Source organism: Aquila chrysaetos, chromosome 12, assembly GCF_900496995.4.
Source record: "Aquila chrysaetos chrysaetos chromosome 12, bAquChr1.4, whole genome shotgun sequence".
Lineage (NCBI taxonomy): Eukaryota > Metazoa > Chordata > Aves > Accipitriformes > Accipitridae > Aquila > Aquila chrysaetos.
In genome coordinates, this window is record NC_044015.1 from 1755414 (window position 1) to 1783410 (window position 27997).

General features: G+C 48.5%; 1 protein-coding gene across 3 annotated transcripts; it reads left to right on the forward strand.

Annotated features, from left to right (window-relative positions):
• The first annotated feature begins 3531 nt into the window (after positions 1-3531).
• HOMER3 (homer scaffold protein 3) lies at positions 3532-27997 on the forward strand. 3 transcript variants are annotated; one of them, XM_030034104.2, is made up of 10 exons: positions 3532-4190; positions 13374-13518; positions 15446-15602; positions 16511-16642; positions 17083-17190; positions 20669-20790; positions 21688-21844; positions 23790-23900; positions 24846-24926; positions 25762-27997. In XM_030034104.2, the coding sequence occupies exons 2-10, from the start codon at positions 13505-13507 to the stop codon at positions 25948-25950; spliced, it is 1071 nt and encodes a 356-aa protein (XP_029889964.1). In that variant the 5' UTR covers positions 3532-4190; positions 13374-13504; the 3' UTR covers positions 25951-27997. The 3 variants fall into 3 exon arrangements, with proteins under 3 accessions (XP_029889964.1, XP_029889963.1, XP_029889965.1); XM_030034103.2 differs by lacking the exon at positions 13374-13518 and having other exon boundaries at positions 3532-4256; XM_030034105.2 differs by lacking the exon at positions 13374-13518 and having other exon boundaries at positions 3534-4190; positions 25762-26830.

Consider the following 27997-nt stretch of genomic DNA (forward strand, 5'->3'; position numbering starts at 1 on the left):
CTTTCAAAACACTTTGCACACATTTATTTTTCTAATGTGTTTTTAGTGACCTTTATGTTACATCTTCCTCTGTCCAAAAATGTCATGAATTGACTTCCGTACTGCATCGTTGTTCTGAATTTATTTCTGAGGTGTGGTCAAAATTCAGACATGGTAGCTTCTTTTGTTAAAGGCCATTGAAAGTTGAGCATTTTTTCTGAGACACTTCTTTCTCCATTTTCAAATAAATGTTCTCTTATGTTTTCTTGTTTGGAAAATAACATGGGTTCTTGATCACAAAAATCCCTGAACAAAAGGCTATGCTGCCTCACTCTGTCTCTTGCCAGATGTGCATAAAGTACAAGGTTGATTCTCTTCTAGACATGGACGGCTCATTTTTTTCCAGTTTTCACTGGAAGGAGAAGCCTTCTTCAAAATGGATTCTCCTATGTGGAAGTCTGTACCAACTGTAGCAAGACACCTGCTTTCAAGTTAGACGGGAACACTCGGAAATGAAGACGACATGTACAATATAGATACCTGGATAGGAAGAAAGAGCAGATAAGCAGCTATTCAGTGTTTTTTCTCCCTTAAAACATAAATAGGTTAAGCTTCTTTACATTGGAGCAAAGTCACGGTCTCTTATTTTTTGGATACCTTCTTTCTCCCTGGATCAAATTATTATTCTGTTACGCTTCATAACAACAGGTTCTTGTGTATTATGTGCAAATACCATGGAAGGAAGGTGAGGTCAGTTGTTGAACTTGCAAGAAGCAAATTCACGGATTACTGTGTCTGTCTGTAATGCTGCTACTTACCAACACAGCAGTGTTTGCACTTTCTATGGAAGGATGTAAAGGTGGGAACAACGTCAGCCTTTCTAGCAAGGTGAAGCTGTAGGCATGAAGTGTGGACAAGAGAACTATATCAAATGGATGTCTGAACATCGGAAGACTGGACAGCTGCTGGCAAACCGTTATGCCAAGACCTGCCTGGCTGCGTTTCAGTGATTGTATCAGTGCGATGCAGAAACCAAGATCTGAGGTGCATATCTTGTCTCTCAGTTTGAAAGGGAGCCTACTTCCTTGCAGGGTTCCTTTACCTATATTCCTACTCCCTATATACAAAGGGCTATATGGAAATTAATGATGCAGACTGGATAGTGGTATGTAACTAATAACATAGGAAGTGATCGAAATTTCCATTCTTATCTTTGGGGACACTTAACTCTCTTCCCATAGTGGAAGGAAGTGCAGATGGAATATAAAACCCCATTTCAGAAAATCCTCACAAGGCTACCAGAATTTGGTTTTAGTTCAATTCCTGCTGATCTAATTACCCTAATTTAAATGTGTAAAATAATTAGCTTCTAAGAGAAGTCATAGATAAGTTACAGTTAACAGGTCGATATGAAAGATACTGTGCCCTACTTTCAGTAGTGTCTTCGGTGCAGTTTTAGTCCTTTTGTCATTAGTTGCCACGCTGCACGTAGGAAGGACAGAGAATATGGGGCAAGAGGACTGCTGGTGCTCAGCGCTGCGACAGCGCCAAGGTAGTCCTTGAGCTGCTTGTTCAGCTGCCAGCTCAGAACAGCCATCCAGCACTGCTCCAACTTGCACCCTGCAGTGACTTTCCTGAGCGTACACCCATAAGCTGTGAAAACGCAAAGCTTCCCCATTGCTTCTAACCTCGATTCAGCTCTCCTGGTGCCAAAAATCTTTTGTGCTGACAGCTGCTGCCATTGTTTTAAACAGGGCATTACCTTAGTGTGCTCAGAATGTATTTGTCTGATGTTACACTTAAAATTACTGGCAGCAAACCATAACCCCAAACACGGGGGCAGTAGTAGTGGGGACACTGGAGACAAGGAATTACACATGTCAGTAAATCTCCCTTCTAAATACACCCTGCAAAGTAGGGGTGGAGGTAAAACACTGAAAGCAGAGTGTGAGAAGTGGTGTTATTGCTAGGGTTTATGCTGCTAGTATTGAACTCTGATATGAATATTGCCACATTATGAATGCTACTTCCACCTTTTATTGTAAAATTACTAGCACAGAGCTTACTATTTTGGTGCAAGTGCTGAAGTTATTAACTCATGGAGAAATTAATGTGCAGAACTGGCTGGGATTAACAAAACCTCTCTTGGGAAGATTTCCTATTAAAGTGTCCTGATAAGTAAGGAGCGTAAAGGGGGCTGGGATCATCCGGCAGTGACACTTGAGTCTGCTCATGGGAAGCTTCGTGTTAAAGTAGTGGCATATTTTAAGGGAAAACGGAGGCACTTGTGGGAATCAAGTATTGGTGTTCGATCAGGATTTGAGTGTACTGGTAGGGGTGTCTGGGAGGCAATGCGGAAATAGTTTTCTGCCAAAGCCAGACTTCAGGTTCTTTACTAGGCACATTTGTATGAGAAGCTTGCACAGTTATTACCTGCTCCAAAAACTGTGTAAGGCTTGTCTACAGCTTCAAAGTTACTGACTTAAAGCCCAGAGTAACTGCACCCTGCCCAGTACAGTTGATAATGGTAAATTCTGATTTTTTTCACAAACACACTAGAACAGGTAGCGTTCACACGCAGGCCCCACCCTTGTCCTGCTTTTGTGTGGAAAGACCAGGCTGGATGCACATTGGGCTTTGCCTACAGAACAGAACGCGAGCAGCCCCCGGAGCAGCTGCCCTTTGCAAAATCTCTGCTGCGAACGTGTTGGATATAAGGAGAAGACATGAAAAGATCCGTTCCTGGTCTGGCCTTCTGTTGCCTTCATGAGGTCAGGCTACTGGTGCCTCCCTACCCTTGTGATGAAAAACATGTCTTATTCCTAGACTGACCTGTTCCGCGTCTGCTTCCAGCCCTTGGAGCTTGTTACACCTGCGCTGGCTGAACTGAAGAGCACTCGTGTATAAAATTTCTTCCTACCAGGAAGTTTTTTTATGGTTATGATCAAGTCACACCATACCCTGTCTTTGATGAACAGATGAAGCACTTTTATTCTTTCAATACAGACCGTGGTTTGTTCTCTCTCACGGCTCTCCCGTGAGCCCTCTCCAGCTGTTCAGCATCCCGGAGGTGTGGGCACTGGACCTGGGCAGAGGGTTCCCCAGAGGAGCGGAGGTTCTTCTCCGGCTCCGTGCCTGGTTATCGCAGCTGAGGACTGCATGCATTAGCTCCTCTGGCCGCAGCGGCACGCTGGGAGTGGCTGATTGCTAATTACCCACTCCGCTCCCCCAAGCCTTTTCAGCCTCCCTTCTTCCCAGGGTATTTTCCCATTTCATAAAAATGTATTCACGGTTTATGTTAATTTTCCACTTGTACAAATGACTTCATGAAAGACAGAGCGACAAAGCTCGCCCGATTTCCGAGGGCAGATGTCTAGACTAAGAGAAAAGAAAGCGATTTTTGTTTCCCTGGGTAGCCAGCGCCCATTCGGATCCCAGGGCAGCGCTGTAATCCAGCCGGCGGTAATCCTCCGGCGGTGGGTGCCGGGGGCGGCGGGCGCAGGGCCGGCTCTGCCCGGCAGGTGGTGCCGCCGAGCCGGCCCCGGCCCCGGGCCCCGGCCCCGGGAATAAAGTCGGGAGAAGAAGCGGAGAGAAACGTGACCGAGATGGGGCAGTTAGCAGAGGGAGGAAGCGGATAGGGAAGAGGAGAGGAAAAAGGGAAAAAAAAAAAGGGAAGAGAGAACAAAGAAATCGCGAGTCGGGAGGCGGCTTGTGCTTCTTGGGCTGCGGGGGGAAAACTTGCGGGGCTGCCGGAGCAGCAGCAGACGGCTTTGTCTAAAAGGGCTTGCAAAAGCACCACCTAATCCTGCTGCTCCCCTCCCATGCTGAAGGGAAGGAGGGATCCTGGGAGCCGAGAGGGGGAACTGCTGGGGACTGCGGCGGCCGGGGGGGGAGTGCCGAAGTTCCCCGCCGAGCGCTCGGGGCCGGTGCTGGGTGTGGGCGCCCGCAGCCCGGGGAAAGCGGGGAGGGGGGGGGTCCGGGCGGCCCCTGCCCTCGGTGCCCAGCACGCTCGGGGATTACTGGGCGTTTCGAGCCAACAGCAAAACTAGCAAGATTTCAAAGTGAAATTCCGGAGGAAATTTAAAGAGCATCCGGATCCGGAGAAAGACAGAAAGAAAGAGGAAGGGAGAAATAAATCAAAACGTGGAGAGAATCTGAGGCAGCTGAAGAAAGGACGGGAGAGAAAGAAGCTGACACCCGGCAGAGATGGGGTGAGACTGGCAGTTTATTCTTCTTGAATTGCTTTTATTATTCATGGCCGCTGAGCTATTTTTAAGGTAATGGCAAAAGAAATGAAGGTTTTAAATTGCATTTTTTCCACATTGTAAGCTTTAAAGTTCAGACTTGCCTTTTATTTTATGGGTTAGAAAGTAGGTAATTGCAAGTCTCGGCAACTTCTTTAAATAAACTCGTATATAAGGGAAGCCTCTAGTGATCTATATGTTGTATGAAATCCAAACTGGGAGGCTGAGTGGGAGGACTGGAGCCGGGTTGTGTTCACAAACTTTCCCAGAAGTTAGAAATTAGGGATTTTGTTTGGCTGTTGTGACTTTGGCATTCAGTAAAATGGATCCTGTTTGCATTTCTAAATGGGTTGAAAATCCCTGATGATTGAGTTTATGATCCCGCTCGGATTTTCCAAGAGTGAAATAATGCTGCATGGACATGGCAGTGGATTTTGGCATGGAAATAGGGGCTTAGTCTGGTATTTAATTTATGTCCTAGTTATAAGTCTCAATCATGTAACTTTAAGGACCTGACATGTTGTTGTGAGTTTCTTGTGCAATAAAGTCTTTGTGGCTGTTTGAAAGCACAGTGGATCTGTAGGAAGCCTGTCTGATCAACTCCCTCCGAATGTGTGGGTTTGACAGTGCAAGAGAAATAAACAACATTCTTAGGGGTTTGTTTTCCGTTTGCTAATTTTCGTCTTGGACTACCTAGATAAAATGATGGAACAGTCAAGCACAGATTCAAGAGGCAGAAAAGGTAGAGGTGAAGAATCAAAAGTGACAGCAGTGTGAATCTGGCATAGACCCTTTGAAGTTGGCAGAGTATGTGCTGATCCAGGTTAAATCAGAAAGTGTCCCTATTTTCCTGTAACTTTTCCTGTGATCCACAAAGTTACTGTAAAACTTCTACAACTGCCAGGAAGGATTTAACAAGCAGATAGCTTGGGACTAGCACTTTATTAGAGTTAGCAGATGAATCCTTCTTGGACCTACCACAGGTACACCCAGCAGCTATGTGGTTTCTTTAGAGGGTCACCAGGTCCCGTGGAAAATGTTGAGATAGTGTCACCATCTCAGTCTGCTTAGACTTCACTGTATAATTATAGTGGTGTAGTAGCAAAACTATTGTTAAGCCAGAGATGACGTTTCCACCCAAAATTCTTTATTTCCACTTAACTCCTGAGACAAAAGTGTCTTTTTGCTTGTAGGTTGATCACACAGGGATACTGAGTAGCTTTTAGCAGCATTTAAGTTACTTTGGATGCAAAAGAGATTAAAAGCGCATCCCCTTTTAGGTCACGTTCTGGCAGTCGGTTTTAGTTAACTTATTTTTAAAGCAGGGATTCTGGTTTTGTTCCTCCATATTAGATTTCTTTGTAACATCATGTTCTGGTTTTCATGGATAAATTCTCCATGGACTCTTTTGTATCCACTGCGCTGTAGGTATTAATGCATTAGCACTTCCTCTCTGAAGAGGACAGTTTTAAGTAACACTTGATCCTGAGGGAAGTGAATTTAGTTAGGTCCTAGCTGAGTCTTCAATAGATACTTACGTTTCTCTGACTCTCTGCTGATAGCATTGTCAAATATAAATACAGGTAGATGCAACTTATTGGCTTCTAATTTGAGCAGTATAGAGTTTACCCGCTTGTCACATATATCAAGCAAATTAATTCACCCACTCTTACCTATACTGTCATCCCGCTGACCTCTGCTAAACAGCCAATTTGAACTGTCCTTGTCAAAGAGGCTGTTGGTTGTGCTTTGGGAGCTCTGGCAAGGGCAGGTCAAAAATAGCAGCAGATCTTGGGGACTTTTTCTAGTGAAGCTGAGCAGGCGTCTGTGCCTGGAAGTACTATGGGTCCTGTAGCTTACAACAAAGAGGCAGAGGCAGAATGTGTTGGAGGCATGGAGCACTTCAAGATGTGCATGTATCTCTACTTCTCTGGTTCTATTGCTGGACATTTTTTCTGAAATGTATAAAGAATTACTTTGCTGCAGTCTGGCTCTGCTGGGTTTTTTAAGTTTTAATTGCTGTACAGGCTTCCAGCAACGGTCTGTGTGACTCAAAAGAAAGGGCTGCTGAAGCTTAGTAGCAGAAGTAACAGTTGTCCCAGGAAGGTGAATGCACAGATTGTGTTGTAGACAGCCAGTAGCACAGTGTTCAGCAGCCAAGATGCTCTGTAGATGGAGACTGGTTTCCAAAAGGAAAAAAAAAAAAAAATCTCAGCTGTGTTGTGTCTTTAAATGCCCTTGATCCCCTGTCTCTGTGCCTGACCTTGCATGCTTGTCGCTGTTCCCCACGCTGATCCAACAGGAGCATATTCAGCCAGGATTCCTTTGCTGCCCTTTATCTGCAGACAGGCCATGAGGCAGCTGCTTTTCATTCCTGTGCTAAGCCCTGCTGGGTAATCTCTTGGGAGTTGGGGGAGGCAGAAGGGAAGGCAGCCCCTCGCCACCTCCCATTACTGGAGCCGCACTACTCCACCTTCCCTTTGTGGCTGTTGGGTAGAAGTCCGGCCCCCTTCAATCCCATCTGGACACTGGCAGCATCTATGCATTTTCCCCAAGGTCATGTTATGCAGCACAGAATGAAAGCAAAGCTGCAGCTATGAGAGCTTGAAAACCTGCCTGGTGGTTAGAACAAAGGGCTGGGAATCAGTCCTCCCAAACTTTGTTCCCAAAGCAGTTTTGCTGTTCAGTGTCTAACTGAACAGTCAGTGTCCTGGGGGCTTGTGCCCAAATCCTGGGTAGGCAATATCAAAGCATGCTCTCTGCACCCATTTACAGTAAAGCAGTAGAGTCCATAGTCTCTGGAGGGAGTTACACCCAGTCCCTGGCTCAGAGGAAGGGTTAGGCTTTGGGGAGAAATGCAAAGGGAAAGAGATGAGGTTTGACTCTCATTAACCCACACTTCTTCCCCAAACAGCACTGACATACAGTCAGCAGCTATTCAAACTGCTGAGGGAAGATAAAAGGAAACAAAGACAGCAGTGGAGGAGGAGGAGGAGATTGGTTCTCAGGCCCTCTCTTTGCTCCAGTTCTGCCTTTTGAAATACTGGGCTCTGTCTGTCTGAAACACGTTTCCCCCCCCCATCCACCCTGGCCAACCCCCTCCCTTAAGTTATCCCAGACTGTGCTGCTTGGTAGGGTTTCTCACACCCAAGTGCTCTGGCTGGCGATCCAACAGAAGGGAGAGCCCTGGCCCTGACGCAGCCAGCACGGCCTCCCAGCTGACTCAGCGTGGTGGTGGGCTGAGCGCCAGAGCTGAGCCACATATCTTTCGTGCTCACATGCTCTCACGTACCCCTTTCTGCTCTGCACAAGCTGCCCTGTGAACACCCATCCAGGAAACCAGACCTTGCAGAGAGAAAGGACTTTGGGGAAGATGGCAGTGAGAATTGCAAAGTTCCCACCACAGCAGCTGGGAAATCCTCACCTCCTGCTGTTCCTGGCAATGGGCCTTTATCAGAAGACGACCTCTTTTGGGGGGGGGCTTGCTCATTGTGGCTGCGCATTGAGCCCAGCCACAGCGCAGAAATATGTTCCTAGGTCTCTGCACTCTGAAGGTATCCTGCTGCTGTCAGTAGGAACATCGCACCCCCAAAGTCCTTCCCTGCCCTCATGGCTGAGTACTGTTGTGCCCATGATCCACAGAAACAAATGATTCTGCTGATCTGGTATTTTGTGATTTCTTGCAAGGCATATTTGGTTTGGTTTTTAGGTGAAGGGGGACCACAGGCTGCCTAGATGCAGAGCAAAGTATTTGAAGTGATTATCCTGTCTGCGTCCAAGTGCAGAGAGGCTCCTGTCTCTGACAAGTAAATGAATATCCCTGCAAAGAGAAGCTGCAGTGAGTGAGAGGAGGTGCAGGCTGGGGAACAGCACATGGACTTCCTAGAGATGCCCTTGACTGAACCCCATCCAGGAGCACCAAGGCAAATGCAGTTAATGAGGACCAAGCTTAGCCTCCCCAGCACATTCCAGCTGCTGCCTTAAGTGGCTAAAAGACTTTATTCTAAACCTCAGACCTATTCACTATTTGTGTCCCAGGAGTGCTTTGAACTCGGACTCACCCACCAAATCTCTCTCTTAAAACTCTATTACTTGTGTCTGGGTTTGAATCCTGCTCTTTTGTCGCACACCTCGCTTTGGAACTGAAAACAGGACAGAAACATCAATATAAATTTGGGGAATGGTGACTCTAAAAGCTTCCCTTTCCACAGCAAATGTAAGGTTTCTTCTCTCTGGTCATGCAACAAAGGGTGGGGGCAGGTGAGCAGGATGTGATAAGTAATTCAGTTAACTAAATGGCCATGTCACAGGCAGGCAGACAGGATTGTGAGGTGAGAATTACTGAGAAGAAAAACATAAGAGGATCTCAGTGGGAAAAATCTTCCAGATTGCACAGAAAATCGGAGAAGAACAAGGACAAAGCGTAAATCAAATGCAGCTGTGCAGTCAGAAAGAGACCCCTCCCCACACCCGGTGTAGAAGCTATCGAGCAAAGACATTGCTGGATGCAATAAAAGATCTAAAGTAAACAATAAAAACCTGATTTTTTCCTCTCCCTTTCAAAGATGTTTGACAGGAGGGCTGCGTTTTAGCAGTTGCCCTTAGCTTTATGAACCTGCTGAAGAGAGAGCCTGTAACTGTCAAACAGGATTTTCCCAAAGAGGTGCTATTTGCATTGGAAATACCTTGAGAAAGTAAAAGCAATAAAACACAGTTTCTCTGAGGTGTAAAGACCCCAACAGGCAGCTGAAGTTGGGGTGGGGCAAAGAGAGAAGGGAGCGAGCATGCAGTGAAACACACTGGAGCTGCCACAGTGCTATTGAAATTTAGATATTAACGTTTTGCTGAACAGCTCTTTCAAAGGCTCTCTGTCCCTTCCTCTAACCTGGGCTATTCCCTAAAATGAGATATGTTTCTTTATAGGATTGTATGCTTGTGGCAGGAGGCTGGAGGATGCAGTGGGGAACATGTCCTGTTCCCAGCTCTGTCTGGGACTTCTGTGGCTTAAACCAAAAATCTCTTCACCTTTTTACTTCTGTTCTGCTATTAGACTCGTCTTCAGGTTTGAGAGTATTTTTCTGGTGAGGATTAGAGAGAGGACTCTGAAATCCCCCTATTAGAGACATACATAGCAGAGGGAATAAAGGTGACTTGCTCAAAGCGTAGGTAGATGTGTGTGATGAACCCTCTGCGTGAGACGGGCTCTGAGGCAGGGCAGGCGAGCCGAGCTCCCAGCAGCCTGGTGTCAGCAGCTCTGCTTCAGTTTGGACATTGTTTTACTGCGGCGTGGTGAGCCTGTGTTACTGTGATGCCTGTATACATACCGATCCATGCGATCCCACGCATTGCAGGTGCGTCACGGGACGATCCTGGCACCAGTCCCTGGTGCTGTCTCTTAACAGGAGGTGCTGCAGTCTCTCTTTGGAGAGGCCTCTCTGGAAGGTGGCTCATCTCCCTTTGATTTGCGTTCTCTCTGTAGTGGCACTGGGTTAATTTAGAAGATCCCACTTGGGAAGAGGCCTGTGTACCTGTAAAGAGCCCACATCCAGACAGGACACTCAAGGACAGTCCATGCATCCAGTGACATATGTGTTCAGATTACACAAAATAGAGGGGGCAGCGCCAGTTTTAGTCTTCTCCAGACTTCGGCACCTTTTATGCCCACTGTTCCCCTGCTAGGTAAAATGTGGCGCTGGTGCAAGGGACTGAATTGATGCCATCTGTACCTCCTTGGCACAGGGCAGTGCTTGCAGGGCTTGCTTCTTCTCCAGGGTCTTGGCAGTGCGTCAGTGTGTCCTGACCTGATGAGGTCCCTCACCCAGCCTTAGCGAACTCGGTCCCTTTGGCCTGCTCAGTCCATTGCTACTCTGCTGAGACGATAAATTAAGAGGACAAATAATGATTTACTCTCCTGGCAATGGTGAAATAAGCAGCTATTCATTAGGAAATCCATTTGGATGCTGTAGAGAGTGGAATAATATAAGAGCCAAGGTGGAAATGAGACCAGTGTGCAGTTTTACATGTCATCTTAATGACCACTGAGTCAGAGACTCCAGTCAGTGAGCAAATTGGAAACGATTGATCCATACCCTTTATTCACATGTCCTCCCCAAACATCCAGTGACCTTCTTCCAGCTTCTCTTTAAGGAGAAGCCACAAGAGGAGGCATTTGGGTCTTTACTTGGGGAGCATCCTGGAGCCAGGTGCTTTGCTAATATGAAGAACGCCTTAGGAATAGCTGGATTAGTTAGATCACCTCTTCGTTTCATTTTCAGCTCTTTGGTTTTCCCTGGTAGCTGGAAGCCTGCTGTTGGAGTGTTGGGGAACGTTGATCAGGGACAGGTCATTTTTAAGCTGTCAGTGGAACGTGGGATATTGAATTTTGCCCTTCCCCCCTGGGCTGGGAACAAATGCTGGTAGTGATGAGACCTGGATCTTTTCCAGTTGCCATCAGGCACTTGCTGATCATGTCTGTGTCTCAGCCAGATCTTTGTCCTTTCAGTCATTTGCTTTGGTTTTTCTTAATTATCTGCAAAGGACAGCCCTGGGGGGATGTAAGTGGTTTTATTTACACATGCCCTTTTCACTGCTAAGTCTGTATTGTTACGGGGACTCCCAGCTGGGAGCAGGAAAAGAAGTGTCAGCATTTAGGGATGTGTGGTGTATCCAGCATATACACTTAAAACACAGGGGAAAAGAGGGCTGTAGCGGGAGAGAGAACCTGACGGTTTGAATCTTTGGCACTTTCAGGACTATTTTTAAATGCTTTGTAGTGTTTTTGGAAACAAGAGGTCAGCAGCTTGGCCAGAAGCAAGCTGAATGCAGACGAGTGCTCCTCAGACATTACTCCGCTCATGCATCTCAGATCTGGCTTTCAGCACCTGTGCTTCTCCTGCTCTGAACTTCCCTCCGCACGTACGCCAGTGCCCTGCAGTCCTGCCTGTGTCCCCACCTTGCTAATCCACTCAGCTGTGCTGAGCTGTGTCAGACCCTGCCATGGTTCTCTGCTGCTGAGGGATCACAGAAAGGGTGAGGTAGAGCCATTTTCCATTTAATAAGCCATTTGTGACTTCTTAGAGATGTGCCCCGAGATTTGCAGACTTTCTTGATTTTCTTCTCTCTTGGTTTGCATTGCTGCCTACTCTTTCTGAATGTCTTTTGTTGTGCTCCACCACTTAGACTGTAGGAAAGCTTTTGTTTCGTAGCTTTTGCTTTAACCTTGTCAGACAAGTAAGTGAGTACTGAAAGGCAGGTTTCCAGGCTAGCCAGCATCCTTGACAATGAAATTCTTGCACTAGCTGGATACAAATTGCTGGATTTAAAAACAAACAAAAACCAATGTGGGGTTTTTTTTCCCCTGCACAAACACTGCAAAGGGGGTGTGAACATCTCTGTGCTGTTCCCAGGCAGAGCACAAAGCTCTCCTTGAGTGTTACCTACAGAGCTTAAGCAACTGCTTCCTAGAAAGCACTGTCCCCATGCCAGGCTGGCACTATACTCAGGTAGTTGTGAGAAGGCAATAGCGTCCTTGCCTCATAAAGCAATCTCCAGTCACCATTATTTAGGGCCATGCAAGTTGGCAGCAACTGTTCCCATTTGTGGTGAGGAAAGGGGAGACTTGAAAGATACTTGCAGGAGATTCTGCCGTTTGCTTCTCTCGGAGAGTGGTGGGTGCAGGAGTTCCCTCCTTGGCACCGGGCAGGCAGGTGAAATTGCCGACATGCCCTGCCGCTGTTGCTGCCAGTTTGCTATCTGTTGGAAGCAAAGCACATCTGGTGTAACTGGCAGCAGGCCTGTTCAGAGAGTCTGCAAGACTTTCGCATTTGTAACTGGAAGGGGTAGACCTCTCGCAGACAGCATGAAGTTTTGTTGCTCCAGGGAAGACCATAAGGCATGAACAAATGGATGAGTGTCGAGACAGCAGTGATTATGTGAAGGCACAAAAAGTAGAGCGCCCTTCCCCATCAACACCATCAGTGGTGCATATTTTGGTGTACCTGAGACCAGGAAAAGAGCATGCATGCCCAGGGGCCGTGTGTTGGTTGAGAGAGCAGCCAAGTCAGCCTCGTGTGACTAGAAAAAACATAAGCTAACCCCTGTGAAGATGGGCTTTTCTCCTGACTGACAGGCCTTATAGTGACATTTTACTTTCTACTCCTGGTGCTCAGAAGGAAAGTAATGCTGCCTTTTGTGGTTAGTGACACTGTAATTACGGGACAGTTGACATCTGAGTGGTCTCCTGAGCCTCTCCTGTCTTGGAGTGATCAGTAGGAAGGCAGTGGGGTTTTCCAAGTATTAGGACATTCTAAGTTGACCTACTTGAAGGCAGACTTAGCAGAGAGGCTGGGAGATCTGGGCGCTCTACCCCTTCTACAGGCATCCTTCATCATGCAAATTCACTTTCTTACACTTTTGCTCCCTTTTTCAGATATGCAGTCTCAGTTGATATGGAGGAGACCAGGGCCATTTACTGGAGAGACTAATTTACAAAGCAAATGAATAGCACAGCTCGCTCTCGTGTTGTGGGGAGGCAGCATGGGCCAGCCGCAGGGGCTCATCACTGCTGGGGTCTGGGATCGTGCCTTGTTCTGTGGAGCACAGGGCAGGGAATGCCCATGGTGGGTGAATTCCCAGGTGCAGCTGCAAACCCTGTCCCTGCGGGTAGAGAAGGGTTATCTCCAGGAATGTCAGAGAACTCTGTCAGGGTGCATGGCAGGGGGCTGTTTGAAGCAGCGCTTGGTCCAAAACCTGCTGCGGTCAGCAGGATGGTTTCCATTGACTCTGGGTGCAGACCTCACTGATGAATAGTGAGCACAGGAATAGCTGCCGTGCGTGAGGGGTGATCTCTGAGGAGGGTTTTCCGTCATGCAGCCAGCATCACGTGTGCATGACTGGAAACGCTAGAGCCTTCCAGGCTCCTCTGTGGCCCTCTCCCAACAGCCAGAGCCTGCTGCCAAAGCCATTTACTCCAGTTACACAGCTCACCCAATTATCTCCCATGACAGGGAAGAAAACTTGTTCGGTGATGAGAAATCATTACAAATTACAAGCTTTGTGAGTTTGGGACAAATGAAGCCCCTGAATGCTGCCTGGTTGAACGCTCTGTCTGTGCTCTGTGTGATAAATAACAGCTGACTTTTCCATCGCTAGGAAATGAATCACTGTGGAGGCAAAACCAAAAAGGAGCCTCAGTCCAGCTAGGAGACCTGAGAAGGAAGCTGTTGGAGGAGAGACGCATACTAACTCCACTGGCCTGTAGTCTGTCTTACCCTTACTAACAAATGTCAACAACTAGGTAATGTCCTTCCTCTGTTCTTTCTGACACTAGCCCAGGACTTGGGGGTTAAGGTGCAGAAACATTAGTTTTTCCCTACTCTGTAGATACTGTGTCTCAAAGGATAAGCCGTGATCCATGTAAAATTTAGTATCTGTTAGTGGAGCCTGGAAAACTTGAATCTCATTCCAAAAACAGACCGTGGCTGAATAAAACCAGGCAGAGAGGATGCGGAGAAGGGGCTGGTTTAGACCCTCATGCAGTCACAAGAGATCTGAGTCAGGGCTGTAACCTGGGAACAAGGCTTGAAATTGGGAGGTAGCAGGGAGCATTTTATTTCCTTCCTAAGTTTTGGTGATGGGTTCAGAAAGCACCAGGTACATTTGTCTTTGGATTGATGGGAAAGTCTGCTCGTTGCAGCTGTGAGGACTTGGAACGGGGAGGAAATATAAATGTCTGGATTTTGGGAGCTTGCACGTAGCAGGATTGTGACTATGCCTTGTTTGCAGCTGTCATGGGGGTGTGGGATGTTTTCAATCACATCAGATTTCACTAGGTTTGGGCAAGGAGTGTGGCAATGGCCAGTGCCTTGGGTTTTAACCAAAGTCAAATGATGATCCCAAGCCCTGATGCACCTGGACTGTTGTGTCATGGAAACATTCCTTCCTGCCTCCTGAAACACTCAAGTTACATCCTGATGCCTGAGATTCAACTCCTTAGTTCAGCTCAGATATTACTGGTTACAAAATCCAGGCAGTGCTTGGTTCAGTGCTTTCTTGCAGCAGCTGCACATTGTGTGGTGAAGTGTTTCCTTTAATTCATTAAATGACTTGCTTTTAATCCTGCAATGTGACCTCTCACTGCAGGATGCGCTTCCCAAGCATGAGTCAAGGGAGGAAGAGCTGTGCTGAGGGGAAGGTGATTTTTGTGCTCACATCCCAAACACATCCTCCATCCATCCATTTCCCTAGAGTTCCAACTTGGAGATATCCTATGAAGTAAAAGTAATACAGCAACCAGAGAAATCATATACCTGGTGAAGTTGCCGTGAACTGACCACTAAGGTGCTGAGGGATGGTGAAAGAAAGCTTCAAGTCAGGCTAAAAATAATATAAGCCCTAATCATTAGCATAACTGCCACACTGGCTGTGTTGTGTAGGGCCATCTGGTATGCTCCAAACATGAGATTGTGATGTCCTATTTGCGCTTCTGCTTGCAAGTTTCGTGCCCATCCTTCGGTGAACATGCATATAAGATCTACTGACCTGAGGGTATAGTCTGTTATTGCTGGCATGACCAGGCTGTGGTCTTTGGAAATGTCTGAAGACTGCAGAGGAGGACAGAGAAGCTCTAGAGGAAGGTAAAAACCTGTACCCGGAGTTAAACACCCTTGGTAGCATTGTTATTGTGCCAAGGGTATTTTCAAAGACCAGGAACACTAGTGTGCAGTGAAAGCTGCTGTCATCATGCTGCCTGGATGGTGGGCAAATAGGAGGCATAAACAGCTGTGGGCTTTTACTTTGCAGGGGCATCAGCCAGTGGTCCTCCAGCTTCTAAAATGGGCTTTAGAAGAGTGCCAAGGATGGGGAGGTCTCCTGTAGAGAGCACAGAGAAACCCAGAAGTCTTGGAAAAGCAATTCTCAGGAATGATGGAGAACTTGGGTCATAACTCCCCTAATAAGAAGGGACACTAGATGATACCAGTCCAGACAGTGGGGAGCTGCTACTCCCTGCACAGAGGCTCAGTGAAGGGCTGCTGCTTGAGAGATGCTGCGTCCGTGGGGGCTGCGCTGCTTAGCACCTAGTGTCTCAGATCCCTGGAGAGAAGGCGAATAGCAGAAGTGCTGCTGGCAGTGCATAATGCAACACAAGTGCCAGGAAGTCGATGCGCTTCCCCCGTTGCTCAGCTTCCCCTCTGCCCTGACAGCCCTGTTCATTTCTCTTGCAGGGAGCAGCCAATCTTCAGCACCAGGGCCCATGTTTTCCAGATCGACCCTGCCACCAAACGGAACTGGATCCCTGCCAGCAAGCACGCTTTGACTGTCTCATATTTCTATGATGCCACACGCAACGTGTACCGGATCATCAGCGTGGGGGGCACCAAGGTAGGGGGCATTTGCTGATGACATCGCACAGCTTGACAGCAGGTTTTTCTGCAGCCAAAGTCCGCTCTGGTGTTGATGTTTTTGGTGTCAAGTTGGTCAGTTCTCAGCATGGGCACTCTAGCATCTTCACTGCAGGGAATGGAAGGTAAAACACTGCCTCCGTGCTCAAGTGTATTTAGTGTTAGACACTAGAATCTGTGCTGATGAAAAATGTGCCCTAGGGTCTGATGTTGTCCCTCCCTGCCCCACTCTCGTCCCCCACGCATGCAAAACACAAGCTTTTTCTGAGATCCTTTATCCTGTGCTGAAACCAGCCCCTGTAGATAGAATGAAATGACAGACAGAGGTTGAGGGAGTCTCAGAGGTAGTCTGTGTAGTCACTTCCACAAAACACGATTAACTTTCCCTAAACTGTTCTTGATAGGCGTTTTCCTGACTTGTTCTTGAAGACCTCCAATGGCAGAGATTAGGCAATCTTCCCAGGGAATTTATTTTGTTTCTACCTTAACCAGCACAGAGTGTTTCGTAATAGCTAGTCCTGACTGCTGTTTAAGCCTTTTTTTTTTTTTTCTTGCTTGCCATGAAAATGGAGAACATTATAAAGTTGTTAAGTCCCCAGAGACACGCTGTCTCTTATCATCTTTTCCAGCGATGGAGGAAGCTGATGATATTGTGGCTTTTTTTCTTTTTCAGTAGACGAGATGATTGAGATTTGTTTGTGTCACGTAGCTGGACTCAAAGGACTTTGGTCACGAAAAGCCTGAACTGCTGTCTTATAGATTAAAAACCAGAGCTTTCTACCCCTAGTTCCTAGAGTACACAGGGATTATAGTGATCTATCCCACACTACCAGCCCCGGGTGGCAGGCTGGAGTTTTCTCTGACTCTCATTGTTGCCTCTCTCTACAGGCAATCATCAACAGCACTATTACCCCCAATATGACCTTCACAAAGACGTCCCAGAAATTTGGACAATGGGCAGACAGCCGAGCCAACACGGTGTATGGGTTGGGCTTTGCTTCAGAGCAACATCTCTCCCAGGTAATGCTTTAGGTGCTGGCAGAAACCTGATGCTAGCAGGGGGAATGTCCCTGAAACCCTGAAGGGGAGATCAGCCTCTGGAGAAAAGTCTTTAGGAACCTCATGTAATGCTGTTCCCACTGTGCTAAAATCTAATGCAGGACACACAGATGCTAGGAAAAGCTTTAAAGTAATATTTGCAGAGTGTTTTAAGCATCACAAATTGAATTAGGACTTCAGACTCAATTTCTGTCATTGCTATTTAGCTAACCCCACAGCCCTGAGTGCCAGAATCATGGGCAGGGGCAGAGAGGGGCTATTCCCTGAATTTTATTGTTAGTTGAAGACAAGTTAAAAAGCATGTTGAATGAAGTTACAAAGAGATGGGTAACCCAGCCATCAATTCTAGTTTGTTCCGCATTTTGGCGTAGCACTGGATTGACTTTCCCACTCTCCTTTAGTTTGCAGAGAAGTTCCAGGAAGTGAAAGAAGCAGCCCGTTTGGCGAGGGAGAAGTCCCAGGATAAAACAGAGCTGACCAATCCTGCCCTGAATATCACATCTCACCAGGTAATGCTTGGAAAGAGGCATGAGTAAAGCTTGCTGCAGAGCAATGACAGCTGGGGAAAATGGCCACTGTGCTGATCTCCTCTAGTAACTTCTTGCTCTCATCCCTTTCTGAGAGCTTTCTTGCCAGACACTGAGGTTGAAGCTTCACATTTTGATGACACCTGTGGCCCTGAGGTCACTCTACTGAAACACATGAAGTAGATTAACTAATTAGTGCTTAAGTGGAGCTCCTGGGAAGGTTCACACTCCTCCATCTTTGCCAGTTAAACTATCAAAACCATTTGATGTCTTATAAAGCCATGCTGGAGGTGTGGGTTTTTTTGTTGTGCTGGCTGGGATTTTTTGGTTTGCTGGTTTTTGTTGTGTTTCTTTTTTTCTTTAGAGCTGCTGGCTCTCCCTGGGCTCAGTGTGATAGTAACAGACAAGTAGCATGAAGGAGTGCATGGTGCCTGGTTGAAGATCATAGAAAGGAAGACATGTGGCATTTCCAACCATTTTTCTTCTCCAAGTGTCTCTGATAGGTGATGGTGCTGTCTGTGGGGGTCCATGGAAAGACAAAGTGATTTCTTAGAGCTGGTGACTGAGGAGTTCTGGCCAGGCTTCTTCTGTTTCTAACATATTTCCACTGTGGAAGAGCATCTGTGCTATGAGAGTAGAAATTATTCCCCCCTCTTGGGAACTCTCCCCTAAGGTAGAACTGCACGCATGACAACCAGTCATTCAATTTTCTTTTCCCCAGGAGACCAAGCCAGAAAGCTTAAGCCCATCACAGATCATTCTCGCATGTGTTGCAGTTGCAGTTGTTACCTTTCTCCCTGTACAGCTAAACCGACTTCAGCAGCAGTGGGATGGAGGGGAGAGGATAAGCTGCGGAGAACTCTGTGCTGCTTTTTCCCATGGTGAAGCAGTTCAGTGCTGATGGTGAAGTTGCCCTCCCAAATAGTTCACTCCAGAGGTGATTCTGTATTTCCCAGAGCTCCTGGCAGTAGGAGAGGAGCTGTAGGATAGAGGACGCTGCGTTCTCTGGATTGAGTACAGATGGAGTGGCAGCAGAGGAGGAGGAGGGAGTGTGAACAGTACCTTGGCCTGCAGGGAAAAGAGGGGGAGGTGGAGGTGGTGGCTCTGCAGAGACGGGAAATGTCATGTGGGGTGCAAAAATGGGGAAAACGTGCCTAGCTTTTGACTCCTGCTAACTTTAAGTCCCATCCTAATGGGTGGCAAATGAAGAAGGGAGTAGAGTAGAGCACTCGTAGCAGGACCAAAGTTTTAGGTAAAAGACTCTGGTCAGTAATAATTGCCCAAGACAGAGATTTGTGGCCAGCTGCAGCCATGGGGGCTCCCGTGGCCAGGAGGTGGAGGCTGGGAGTAGAGATACTCCCTTTTATCCTGTTTACAGCAGGCAGAACTCATCAGGTGCCACAACAGGACATGTTCATCTCCCCTATGCTGCGATGGCAACTTGCAACAGAAGGGATGAGGAGGTCAGAAGGTGAAGGTTGAACACAGATCAGGGAAACGGCCTAAGGCTCTGTTCTTTCTTCTTACCTCACTCAGCAGCATTAAAACTGCCACAATGGGAACCCACAGCTCACTCTTCCCATTCAGCCTGCCTTGTCTCTCAGTGGGAGAGCTTGGACACAAGTAATGCATGGCCCCTGCCTGCAGCCATCCGGCAGCCAGCATGGACAGAGTGACACATGCGGTGTCCCCTACCATGTGGGCATGCAGATCTTCTCCTGCGTTTCCTGCCTTCCCCAGCCTGTACACACATCAGCCCATCATCCCTTCTCTCACTGTCCCACTGCTGATTTGCAGTCTCTACATTAGTAGAGCTTCAAACATGAGTTTCATCCTTGAATAATTGATTGTGTTTCTGTTTGCAAGTGAGCAGAGAGCAGATCTGTCTCCTGAAATAAATCAGGACTCCCTCATTTTCTCCATCTGCACTAGTTTACTTAGGCTTCAGATTATCAGAGCTGGGGAAATCCCAGGATAGCAGTTCTCTTCTGTCCTCAACTACCTTTTAGGCCAATCCCCATCCCAGAGTATGTCACTGTGGATAATGTAAGCAACAAAACAGTATGGAGCATCTTCAGCTATTACCAGTTTCAGTTGGACTCACAGGGGCTCAACACATCAGAACAGGAAACTTCTGCCCCTTCCCTGCCTCAGTTTCCCCACCTTGTGGTAAAGGTGAGGCAGGGTTGTGTTTTGCAGGTCTCGCTTCTCAGTCACTCTCTGGAAGGCTTCATGAAGCTGGTGTTCAATACATCTCATGGCCCTGTCTTGCTCTATTTATAGATGTCAGCCGACTCCGAAGGCAGGCGGCTGCCCTTACCGCAGACATTTGAGGGCTACCTATGAACTCCAGCAGACTCGCCAGCCACCTGGTCTCACAGCCCCCAACTTAGGATCCCAGAGACTCATTGCTCAGAGAGTCTTTTTATAGCTCAGTTTGCCCCGTCAGTGCCAAGCTTCTTTCCTGCTGTGAGAGGAGACTGTGCAGACAGGGTCTTCTGGAGGGGCTGGAAGACGCAAAGTCTGCTTTGGCTTCTGCATATTCATCTCTGTTCCACTGTCAGTTCCCTCCAGCCTGGGAGGACAAATTGTTTGCCTCTGCTAGCTCTGATGTACACAGGAATATGGAGCCATAGAGGAGGGTATACTTTGGTGCAAGGGCTGTGAGTTTCTTCTCCCGCACCTTTGGAAAGTGGGTGCCACAGTCATCTGAGCAATAGCAGATTTTCCCTCCCTTGAGCCTGAGAAACACTGTCCCAGTGGCACCTGGTGTCTTAATTCAAGGTACAGAAGCTGGACTTGTGACTGAATCCAGGTGGCCTGGCAGGTCTGTGTTTAGAGTTTATTAAGTCTCTCCACTGCTCTGAGAACCAGCAAGAAAATCCTATTAAGAATTCAGCAAAACCCTGAAATGGCCAGCTTGAGCAGCTCAAGTGTGTGCACAGCCGTGGGACTCGGGTTACGGGCTGTAACATCGCTGGCATTTGTCAAGGGGAAGTTGAGGGCCAGAGAATTCAGTACCTCAAGTCGGGAGGGAGGAATAGCTGGTGCATGCAAGCTGTGAACCCACCTGCTCAGGGTGTCTGTGTACTGGGATTGCTGCCCCAGCATGGCATGGAGACAGGGAAAGGGAGGACGTGGCAGCGGGGCAGCTGCTGGAAGAGCGAAGCGCTAACCTACCTATCCAAGAGAAAGCCCTGTGTCCACATAGCTTCTGAAGTCATTGCTGTGCCATGACCGGTGCTGCTGAGCCATACATGAGGGTCTTTGCCACCCCTTGTCATGCAGACGAGCACAGCACTACCTAAGAGTTAGGACTGAAAGCCAGCTTTTCTCACGAGAGCACAGGGACTGAGAACTAGCCCTGTGAACCCAGGCTGTGAATGAATTTGCAGAGACCTTGTGGTTACATGGGCTGTCTTCACTGCTGTGTGATAACCACCTCTTCCTCATCCCCCAGGTACTTCCCAGCCCCATCATCAGCTCCAATGGGCCAGGAGAAGATAAACTATTCCGGAGCCAAAGTGCCGATGTTGAGATAACAACAGAGAAGGAGCGGCTGAAGAAGATGCTTTCAGAAGGGTGAGGCTGCCACAAGTGCTCTCTGCTCCTGACTCTTAAACTGTCTATTCTGGCAGGGTTTGGTGTATGTCCTTATCCTAAATGCTTTTGACTCAGCACTACTTCTTTAGGTAGCTGAGTAATGCCCCATGTCTGCTGCTGCTCAGACCCTCCACTGTACCGATTTCTCTTCTTCCCCAGTAAAAAGTTATTCCAGCTTGGAGGTGAAATCTGCTGTTCAGGCGGCGTGGGAAGGAGAATGCTTTGTGCCCGCAGCGGGGATGAGTTGATGCCAGTTATCTACAGATCAGTAGTTTGTGATACCAGAAGATGTTCACACTTTTCCAGCTGGCCCAGGGCTGCATTTGTGTTAATTCCCCTGATGATTCCAGCAAAGTCCCTGCTGCTTCCGCTCTTTGTCTGTTCAAAAGACTCTGGGCTGGATTCTGCCCTGTGGCTCCTGTTGAGCTCCCAGCTGAACACTTAGAATATTTTTAAATCAAAAGCAAGTGTCCTTTGCTACCTTCTGAGTCTGGGGTGGTAGGGTTTTATTCAAAGCAAACTCAGATCTAACAAGGGTTTTAAAATTGGATTCACAGTCCCACATTGCAAAGCTCCTTTATAGTAGCTCTATCTCCCCTCCCCCCCGCCATTAATCTCACAGTGTGGTTTCTGCAGTTTCAAGCAAGCACACATGGCCTCAAAGTCAAATATCCAGGGATAAAGGAAAGAGATGCATATTCAGGGCTGGAAGAAGCATTTAAATTTGGGAAGTGATATGAAAGCCAAATAGAAAACAGGGAGCTGCCCAGCGCTTCCAAGAGCGTGGTTTCAGCGCATGTTAGCACGGGGGGAAGAAACCTTCATGCTGAGACTCTTTTACGCTCTCCGGCACACTTCCCCTGTTCTCTCACACAGTTCGGTGAGCGAGGTCCAGTGGGAGGCGGAATTCTTCAGCCTCCAGGACAACAACAACAAGCTAGTGGCTGCTCTCCATGAAGCCAACGCCAACGTGGACCAGTGGAAGAAGCAGCTGGCTGCTTATCAGGAGGAGACGGAAACGCTGCGGCAGCGGGTGAGCACAGGAGGGCTCTTGCAGAGCAGGTCAGAGGAAGCCCTGTCCCAGAGGCAGATGGTGCCCTTGACCCCATTCTCCCATCAGTTTCCATGGGTGTCAGCAGGAGATGGGATGGAAATCCAGGATGCTGCATGAACCTGGCAGGGAAAACATGTCAAGGAATAAGGCCATGTAACTAGGGAGCTCTCGCAAGAGCTCCTGTTTTACTGCAGAGTGAGTTGGGGGTGTGCTGAGTCCCTGTGGATGAAGGGAGGAAACCAGAGCACAAAGTCAAAGAATACCAGCTTCCCTTCAGATTTTCTGGGGGTAGTTCCCAGCTGCCAGCAGTACTGGGTAAGGCCCATGCCCCCACCCTGAGCTAGGCATCAGGGCAATCTTCTGGCTGCTGACAGGAAGGATGAAGATTGCTCTATCTGCTATAATTAGCTCGAATCCAAGCTGCAACATCATGAAACCCGGGTGGCGCAGTACAAACGAGCCCTTGTTCGGTTGGAATAATAGGATCTTTTGACCCATGTAATGTCAGAGAGGTCACAGATCAACTGAGGAGGCCAGTGTGCATCTGGGCAGAGCAGTGACAGTCACACGGTTGGGTTTGTTGGGAGGGAAGAACCGCGGAGTACTTGGGAAAGGGTTTTAGGACAGTTGGGGTTTGGCTGGGAAAGAACTCTGGAGCCCTGGAGAAGGCGGCATAAAGCCATATCACTTCTAGATAGCTCATTCAAAAGGCAGCAGGGATTTATAGCAATTAACAGCTGTTTCCACTTGATGGCTGTTGTGTGGCCAGTCTATGCAGTAAACAGGGTTCCCCCAGGGTTCACTGTGCCCATTGCTAATTCTCAGTGCTGGAGTCAGACAGGAAAATAGCTGCATGGAACAGATTTTCTCCTCTGCAGCAGGAGCCTGCCCTAAGTATAGCAGAGGTCTTGGTTGTGCATATATATATGTGTGGGTTTTGGGGCTGGCTGGATTGGGCTGCCTTTTCCCTGCCATTGCTCTGTGCATTTTGTTGCAGCTCAGCAGCTCTGTGCATTTTGTCTCAGCTGTTTTGTGGCTGTTCTTACAGCCAGGAGCTAGGAGTGAGGATTTTGCGAGCCTTGGGTGAAAGGCAACCACTGGTGACTTTGCAGAATCACAGAAGAAACTGTAACTCGGTGAAACGTCTAGGTTATTGTCCCTAAACCGGAGCATTTTGGGACCAGAGCTGGTTGATTCTGGCCATGGCCCTGTGAGTCTGACAGCTCACAACCGCTGTTTACGTGGATCCTGGCAGAGGCCCAATCCAGCCAGTGTTGTCCTGCTGTCCCTGCTTCTGGGAAAGTGTCACACCAGGGTCAGAGCCCCGTCTGTGTGAGAGTACCCATCGCTGGAGCTGCACTTGTAGAGCTCAGTGCAGGCCCCGTGAGCGCTTGGGCCCCAGCAATAGCTGCTGCAGACCTTTCAATGAGCTTTTAAAAATGAATCCTCTTCATGAATAATCTAAGCCACTGGGATGAATTTTTCAGGAACCGGGAGCACGCTTGGGCAAACCCTTCCTCACAGCTCTGCTGTGGTTGAGCTGCAGTAACTCCCTTGCCCAGGGACGTAAATGCAATTTCTGCCCAGGGATGTAAATGGAGGTGGATCTAGCTGTCACTTTGGGTTGTAGGCTCATGTGCTTGATGTCAGCCAGTTGAGCTTTGCTGGAAGTGCAGAACTACAGGAGAAAGCGGAGAGAGTCTCTAGACCGAGTTTCACTGCAATGTGTTTCTCTGTGCGATCTAGGCAGAGCAGAAGGAGAGAATTTTTTCCTAACAGCCCCAGGGTGGGAGCTGCTATCCTGTTGTAAGCCTGGTTGGGTTTGCAAGGAAGCCAAAATATGACAGAGATGACTGTGGGTGATAAGGTGTCAAGACATTCCTGTATCTCTGAGTGTGCCTTCCCTGTGCTTGCTTCCATGCAGGTAGCAGAACTGGAGTCACAGGGGGCTCACGATTCCTCCAGTGAGAACAACAAGGAAGAGCTGAGCCAAACCCTGGAGGAGCTGGAGCTACTGATCAAGGCTAAAGACGAGGTAATACCCCAGAAAGCAGAGCAAAGCCTGAAGCTGTGTGGCTTGTCAATCACCAACACCCTGTCTGTCATTACAGCTTGTATGAGATCAGAGGATGCCTCGTGCTGTTGCACATGCTGCCTATGCAAGCCAGGAGCCTCTGTAAGCCAGCACAGCCCCCTCAGTGGTCTCCCTCCCCAGAGAAGCAAAGCTGAGAGCAATGTGCTGGGAGTTTCCCATGCAAATAGCCTTGAGTGGACAGTCTCAGCCACTGCACAAATGACAGGGCTGTGTCTTACCCCTTCCCCTCTCAGCTGTCTGCAGCTGCAGTTAGCCTCTAGTGTAGTAATTGCTTCTGGCTTTCACTGCATTTACATGAATGATTTAAAGCAGAGTTTTAATTACAGAGGCTGTGAAGGAGATGTGGAGAGAACCTCTCCGATTTGCACATCTGCAGACTCTCTGGTGGCCATGCTTCAGCAGGGTGGGTGGACAGAGCCTTAGGGTTGGAGCCACAAAGCAGGGATTGGGGAAGGGAGGTGTTTTGGGGTTCCTGATCCTTAGTGAGAAGAGATCTCTCTCCCCTCCCCAGAGCTACTCAGGTTAGAGGAAAAAACGCTGGGGCAATGCAAAGGTGTGCAAAGGTTTTCACTGAACAACTGAGCAGAGACCCTGGCCCCAAGAGCCTGGGATCTGATCTTCAGCAAGGGTGCAGCAGGGTGCAGAGACCACTGAAACTTGATGGCACTCAGCTGCTTATCTTGATTAGGGACTAATGGCTTAGAGGGAGGCAGCAGGTAGAGCAGAAGTAGAAGGTTAGAAAGGGAGGTATTAAAATTTGGAGCTGAGTGTGGTTATGTGATCCTTGGAGAGAGAGAAGGGGCCTTGGTTGGGGTATGTGGTGGAAGCTGGCCCTAGTGGGACAGGAGTGGGTCTGACATGATGGTCTTCCTCCTTGTGTTTTAGGAGATTCAGATGCTAAAGAGCCAAAAGTGTGGCCGATGGGAAGCAGAGGGCGAGCGTGAGGAGACACTGCAGAAGCTGCAGGTAAGGATGGCAGATCTGGGACACCTCAGCACTCAGAGTAGAGGAATCCGTCCCCGTTTCTCCTCTGAGCCAAAGAGTGAATGCCGCAGAGCTGCCATGCCTATCTCTGCCTCTGGATGGTGGGAACAGGTCCTTGCCTGTATCTCTGCCTTCTTTCACCCTCCCCGTATCCCTCAGAGATATGACATGGGACACAATCAGCAGGCAATAGCAAACCCAGCCTTCACGTACTCTCCTCTAGCCCCTGACGTAGGACTGGAGCAGGACAGGTGATGTCCTGCTTAGCTTGCTGGATGGCCAGGGATGGCTGGGGAGCAGAGCTCTGACTCAGTCTGGCTGGCAGGAGCGATGCAAGCTGCTCTGCACCTCAGGGCAAGGACACAGATGGAAGCACGATCTGTTGTGCAGTCTCTGGGGGCACTGCCTGCCTGTGTTTACCTCCGAGCTTCTGAACAAGGAGATCTGCTCTGGGGCTCAGCCCCATACACAGGCACTGGCTTTCATGGCAGAATAATATCTCCAAACATCAAATGCCATCAGACCTGGAGATGATAGGCATGCGAGGAGATCTGCGTTTACACGCAGTTGCAAACTGCGGGCAGATGGCCTGGGTTTGGGGAACACGTGCTCACATGCGTGTGCATGCTGGAGTGCTGTGGCTCAAGATAAGGAGATCTCTTGGTGAAAGAACTGATGGAGACCTGGGCTGGCTGGGTGTGGGTAGCCTGGCTCTGGGCTGCTAGCAGGACTGTTTTGTGGAGATATGGGTGGTGGTCTGTGAGCAGCGTGTATCAGTGTTGGGTAGCCACCTCACTGCACTTGTGTCCTTCGGCAGGAGCTGGAGGCACGCAACGCAGAGCTGGAGCGGCGCCTTCATTTGGCTGAGCAGACGCTGGCGGAGACCCTAGCTGAGAGAGAGAAGATCCAGAACGAGGTCACCAAGGTGGCAGAGATAATGGATGTGAAGATATTTGAGCTCAGTGAGATCCGGCAGGGACTAGCCAAGCTGGTCGAGAGCAACTGAGCAGCGGCACACTCATAGGAGACACCTCCGGAGGAGGGGAGCCCAAGCTGGGACTGGTCACTGACAGCAATTACGGTCACAGAACAGCCTCGAGGTCTGTTCGGGCAGGATACGCCAACATACCAGCAGCTGCCTGGACAGTGTGGAGACCAGCCGCAGCCACTTACTGCCCACTGAACACCCAGGCAGAGGGCAGAGAGGACCTGAGCTCCTGAATCCTCTCCAGTGAGCATCTACAAGTCACAGCCAGACTTCTCTGGACCCTGCCATGGCTGTGGCATGGTCCAGAGACAGCAGCTGTCCCCATGCTGCCTTCCCAGCCTCCCTGCTGCCACACTGTGTCTCCAACGTTTTTACAGTTTTCTAGGGGAAGGGGCTGTGCAGCCTTCGCGTTTTTTCAGTAGTTTTTTAGGAAACCACTTGCCTTTTTGCAAATAAGCTGCCTGTTTCCTCACCTAGGGAGGGAGGAGAAGTTCTAGCACACTGAGGATAGCAGTTGCTCCTTTTCCTCTTCCCCAGCCCTAACTACGTTGTGTCTTTCTACCAGGATCCAGTAACACTGGTCACTGTCAGGAGCTTCCAGAGGTAGCAGAGTCCCCACTGCAGAGAAGGGTTCTTGTCTGACCATGTGTCCTTTCCACTGTTCAGTCACGTCCTCCAGAGGAAAAAGAACTGCAGGTTTTAAAGCTCTTATTAGTTTAACACAGTGGGATATAATGACTTGTTAAAACTTTAAGCTGAGAAGAGCAGAGGCTTGGTTGGGAAAGGGGCATTTGAGAAATGGGACATCCCTGAGGGGATGGCCAACAAACTGCTAGATTGGCATCTCTCCTGGCCTCTAAGGGCTGCAGTTAATTGAAATTAAATGGAGCAAGTCGCATTTGCTCTTGGTTTCTTTTTTTTTCTTTTTTTATTGGGAAATAGTCCACAGAGATGTCCTGCTCTGTGTCTGTCGAGCAGTATTCCTTGTGAAGGGTACGGGTCCCAGCTTGCCGTGCTTGGCCAGATTAAATGAGAACAGGAGGCGTTTGGAGCATGCTGGGACCGGTGCCCTGCGGGGCCTGTGGGAAGATTGTGAGTTATCGTAAATGTTGTCTAGTAATAGGAATTAAGCAAGGCCTGAGGGAAGCACCACAGAAACCTGGAAAGTTGTGTCGTCCCCTCCAGTGCCTGCTGTGCCCCCGTAGTTACCTAGGAGCATGCTTAGCTCTGTGCTGAATCACAAAGCAGTGTCTGCGTAGAAGTAGTTAGTAACCTTACAGGAGTGTTGATGGATTTGGCTTCTGTTGTTGTTTTTTTGCCCTCTTTGCCGCTATAAGTTAGGCAAAGACAGCTGTAATCCTGGGATTGTTTCGCAGGTCTGCAGAAATTCTGGTATTTAGCAAGCACTGGCTGCCCAAGTATTGCCCACTCCATACCCAGCCGAACCTCGGCAGACCCGTGGAAAGGTGGTGTGGCTCCTCAGGGCCTGCCTCTCCTTTCACTCACCTGGTGACCACGAGAAGAACCCACAGCTTCCACGCACTGCCTGCAAGTCAGGGCAGGATTTAGGTCTGGCACCTCGGGAATCTGCTGGAGTGGAGAACTGCTGGTGACTCTGTGCTGGATTGTGTCTAGGCAAAGCCCTTCCCTTTCCCAGGGGTGATGAGGAAACATTGAGATTTCCAGACCTGCATAGCCAGGGAAGGGCTTTTCTGTTTTGGGGTTGTTTCTTTTTTTTGTTGTTGTTTTTTTACTTTTTTTTTTTTTTTTTTTTTTTTTTTTTGCATGGAGTGTTCTCACAACTGTATGGGGCTGCAGCTACTGTAGTAATATTTGTTTCAGGGTATTTAAGAAGGGAAGGAAGTAACTAGGTGGCAAAAATTTGTTTACCACCCCATGCCAGTGTTCATATTTTATTCCTACAGGAGCAGCCTTCTTTTGAAATAGAGATCAGCTCCAAGAAAGGTGTGTTTGGTTTGCATCTCCATCACTGTAATATGGAAGGAGGGTGGGACTTGGGAGTATGGGAGAAAAAAAGTTGAGCAAAAGTTTATGTTCTCTACTA

Bases quoted from the DNA above. Each gene is read 5' to 3' on its own strand.
- HOMER3 (XM_030034103.2), top strand. From the start codon at position 4,234: ATGGCCGCTGAGCTATTTTTAAG. The intron at 16,643-17,082 runs GTAATGCTTTAG...ACTCTCCTTTAG, and splicing joins CAGAGCAACATCTCTCCCAG to TTTGCAGAGAAGTTCCAGGA. The intron at 17,191-20,668 runs GTAATGCTTGGA...CTCATCCCCCAG, and splicing joins TGAATATCACATCTCACCAG to GTACTTCCCAGCCCCATCAT.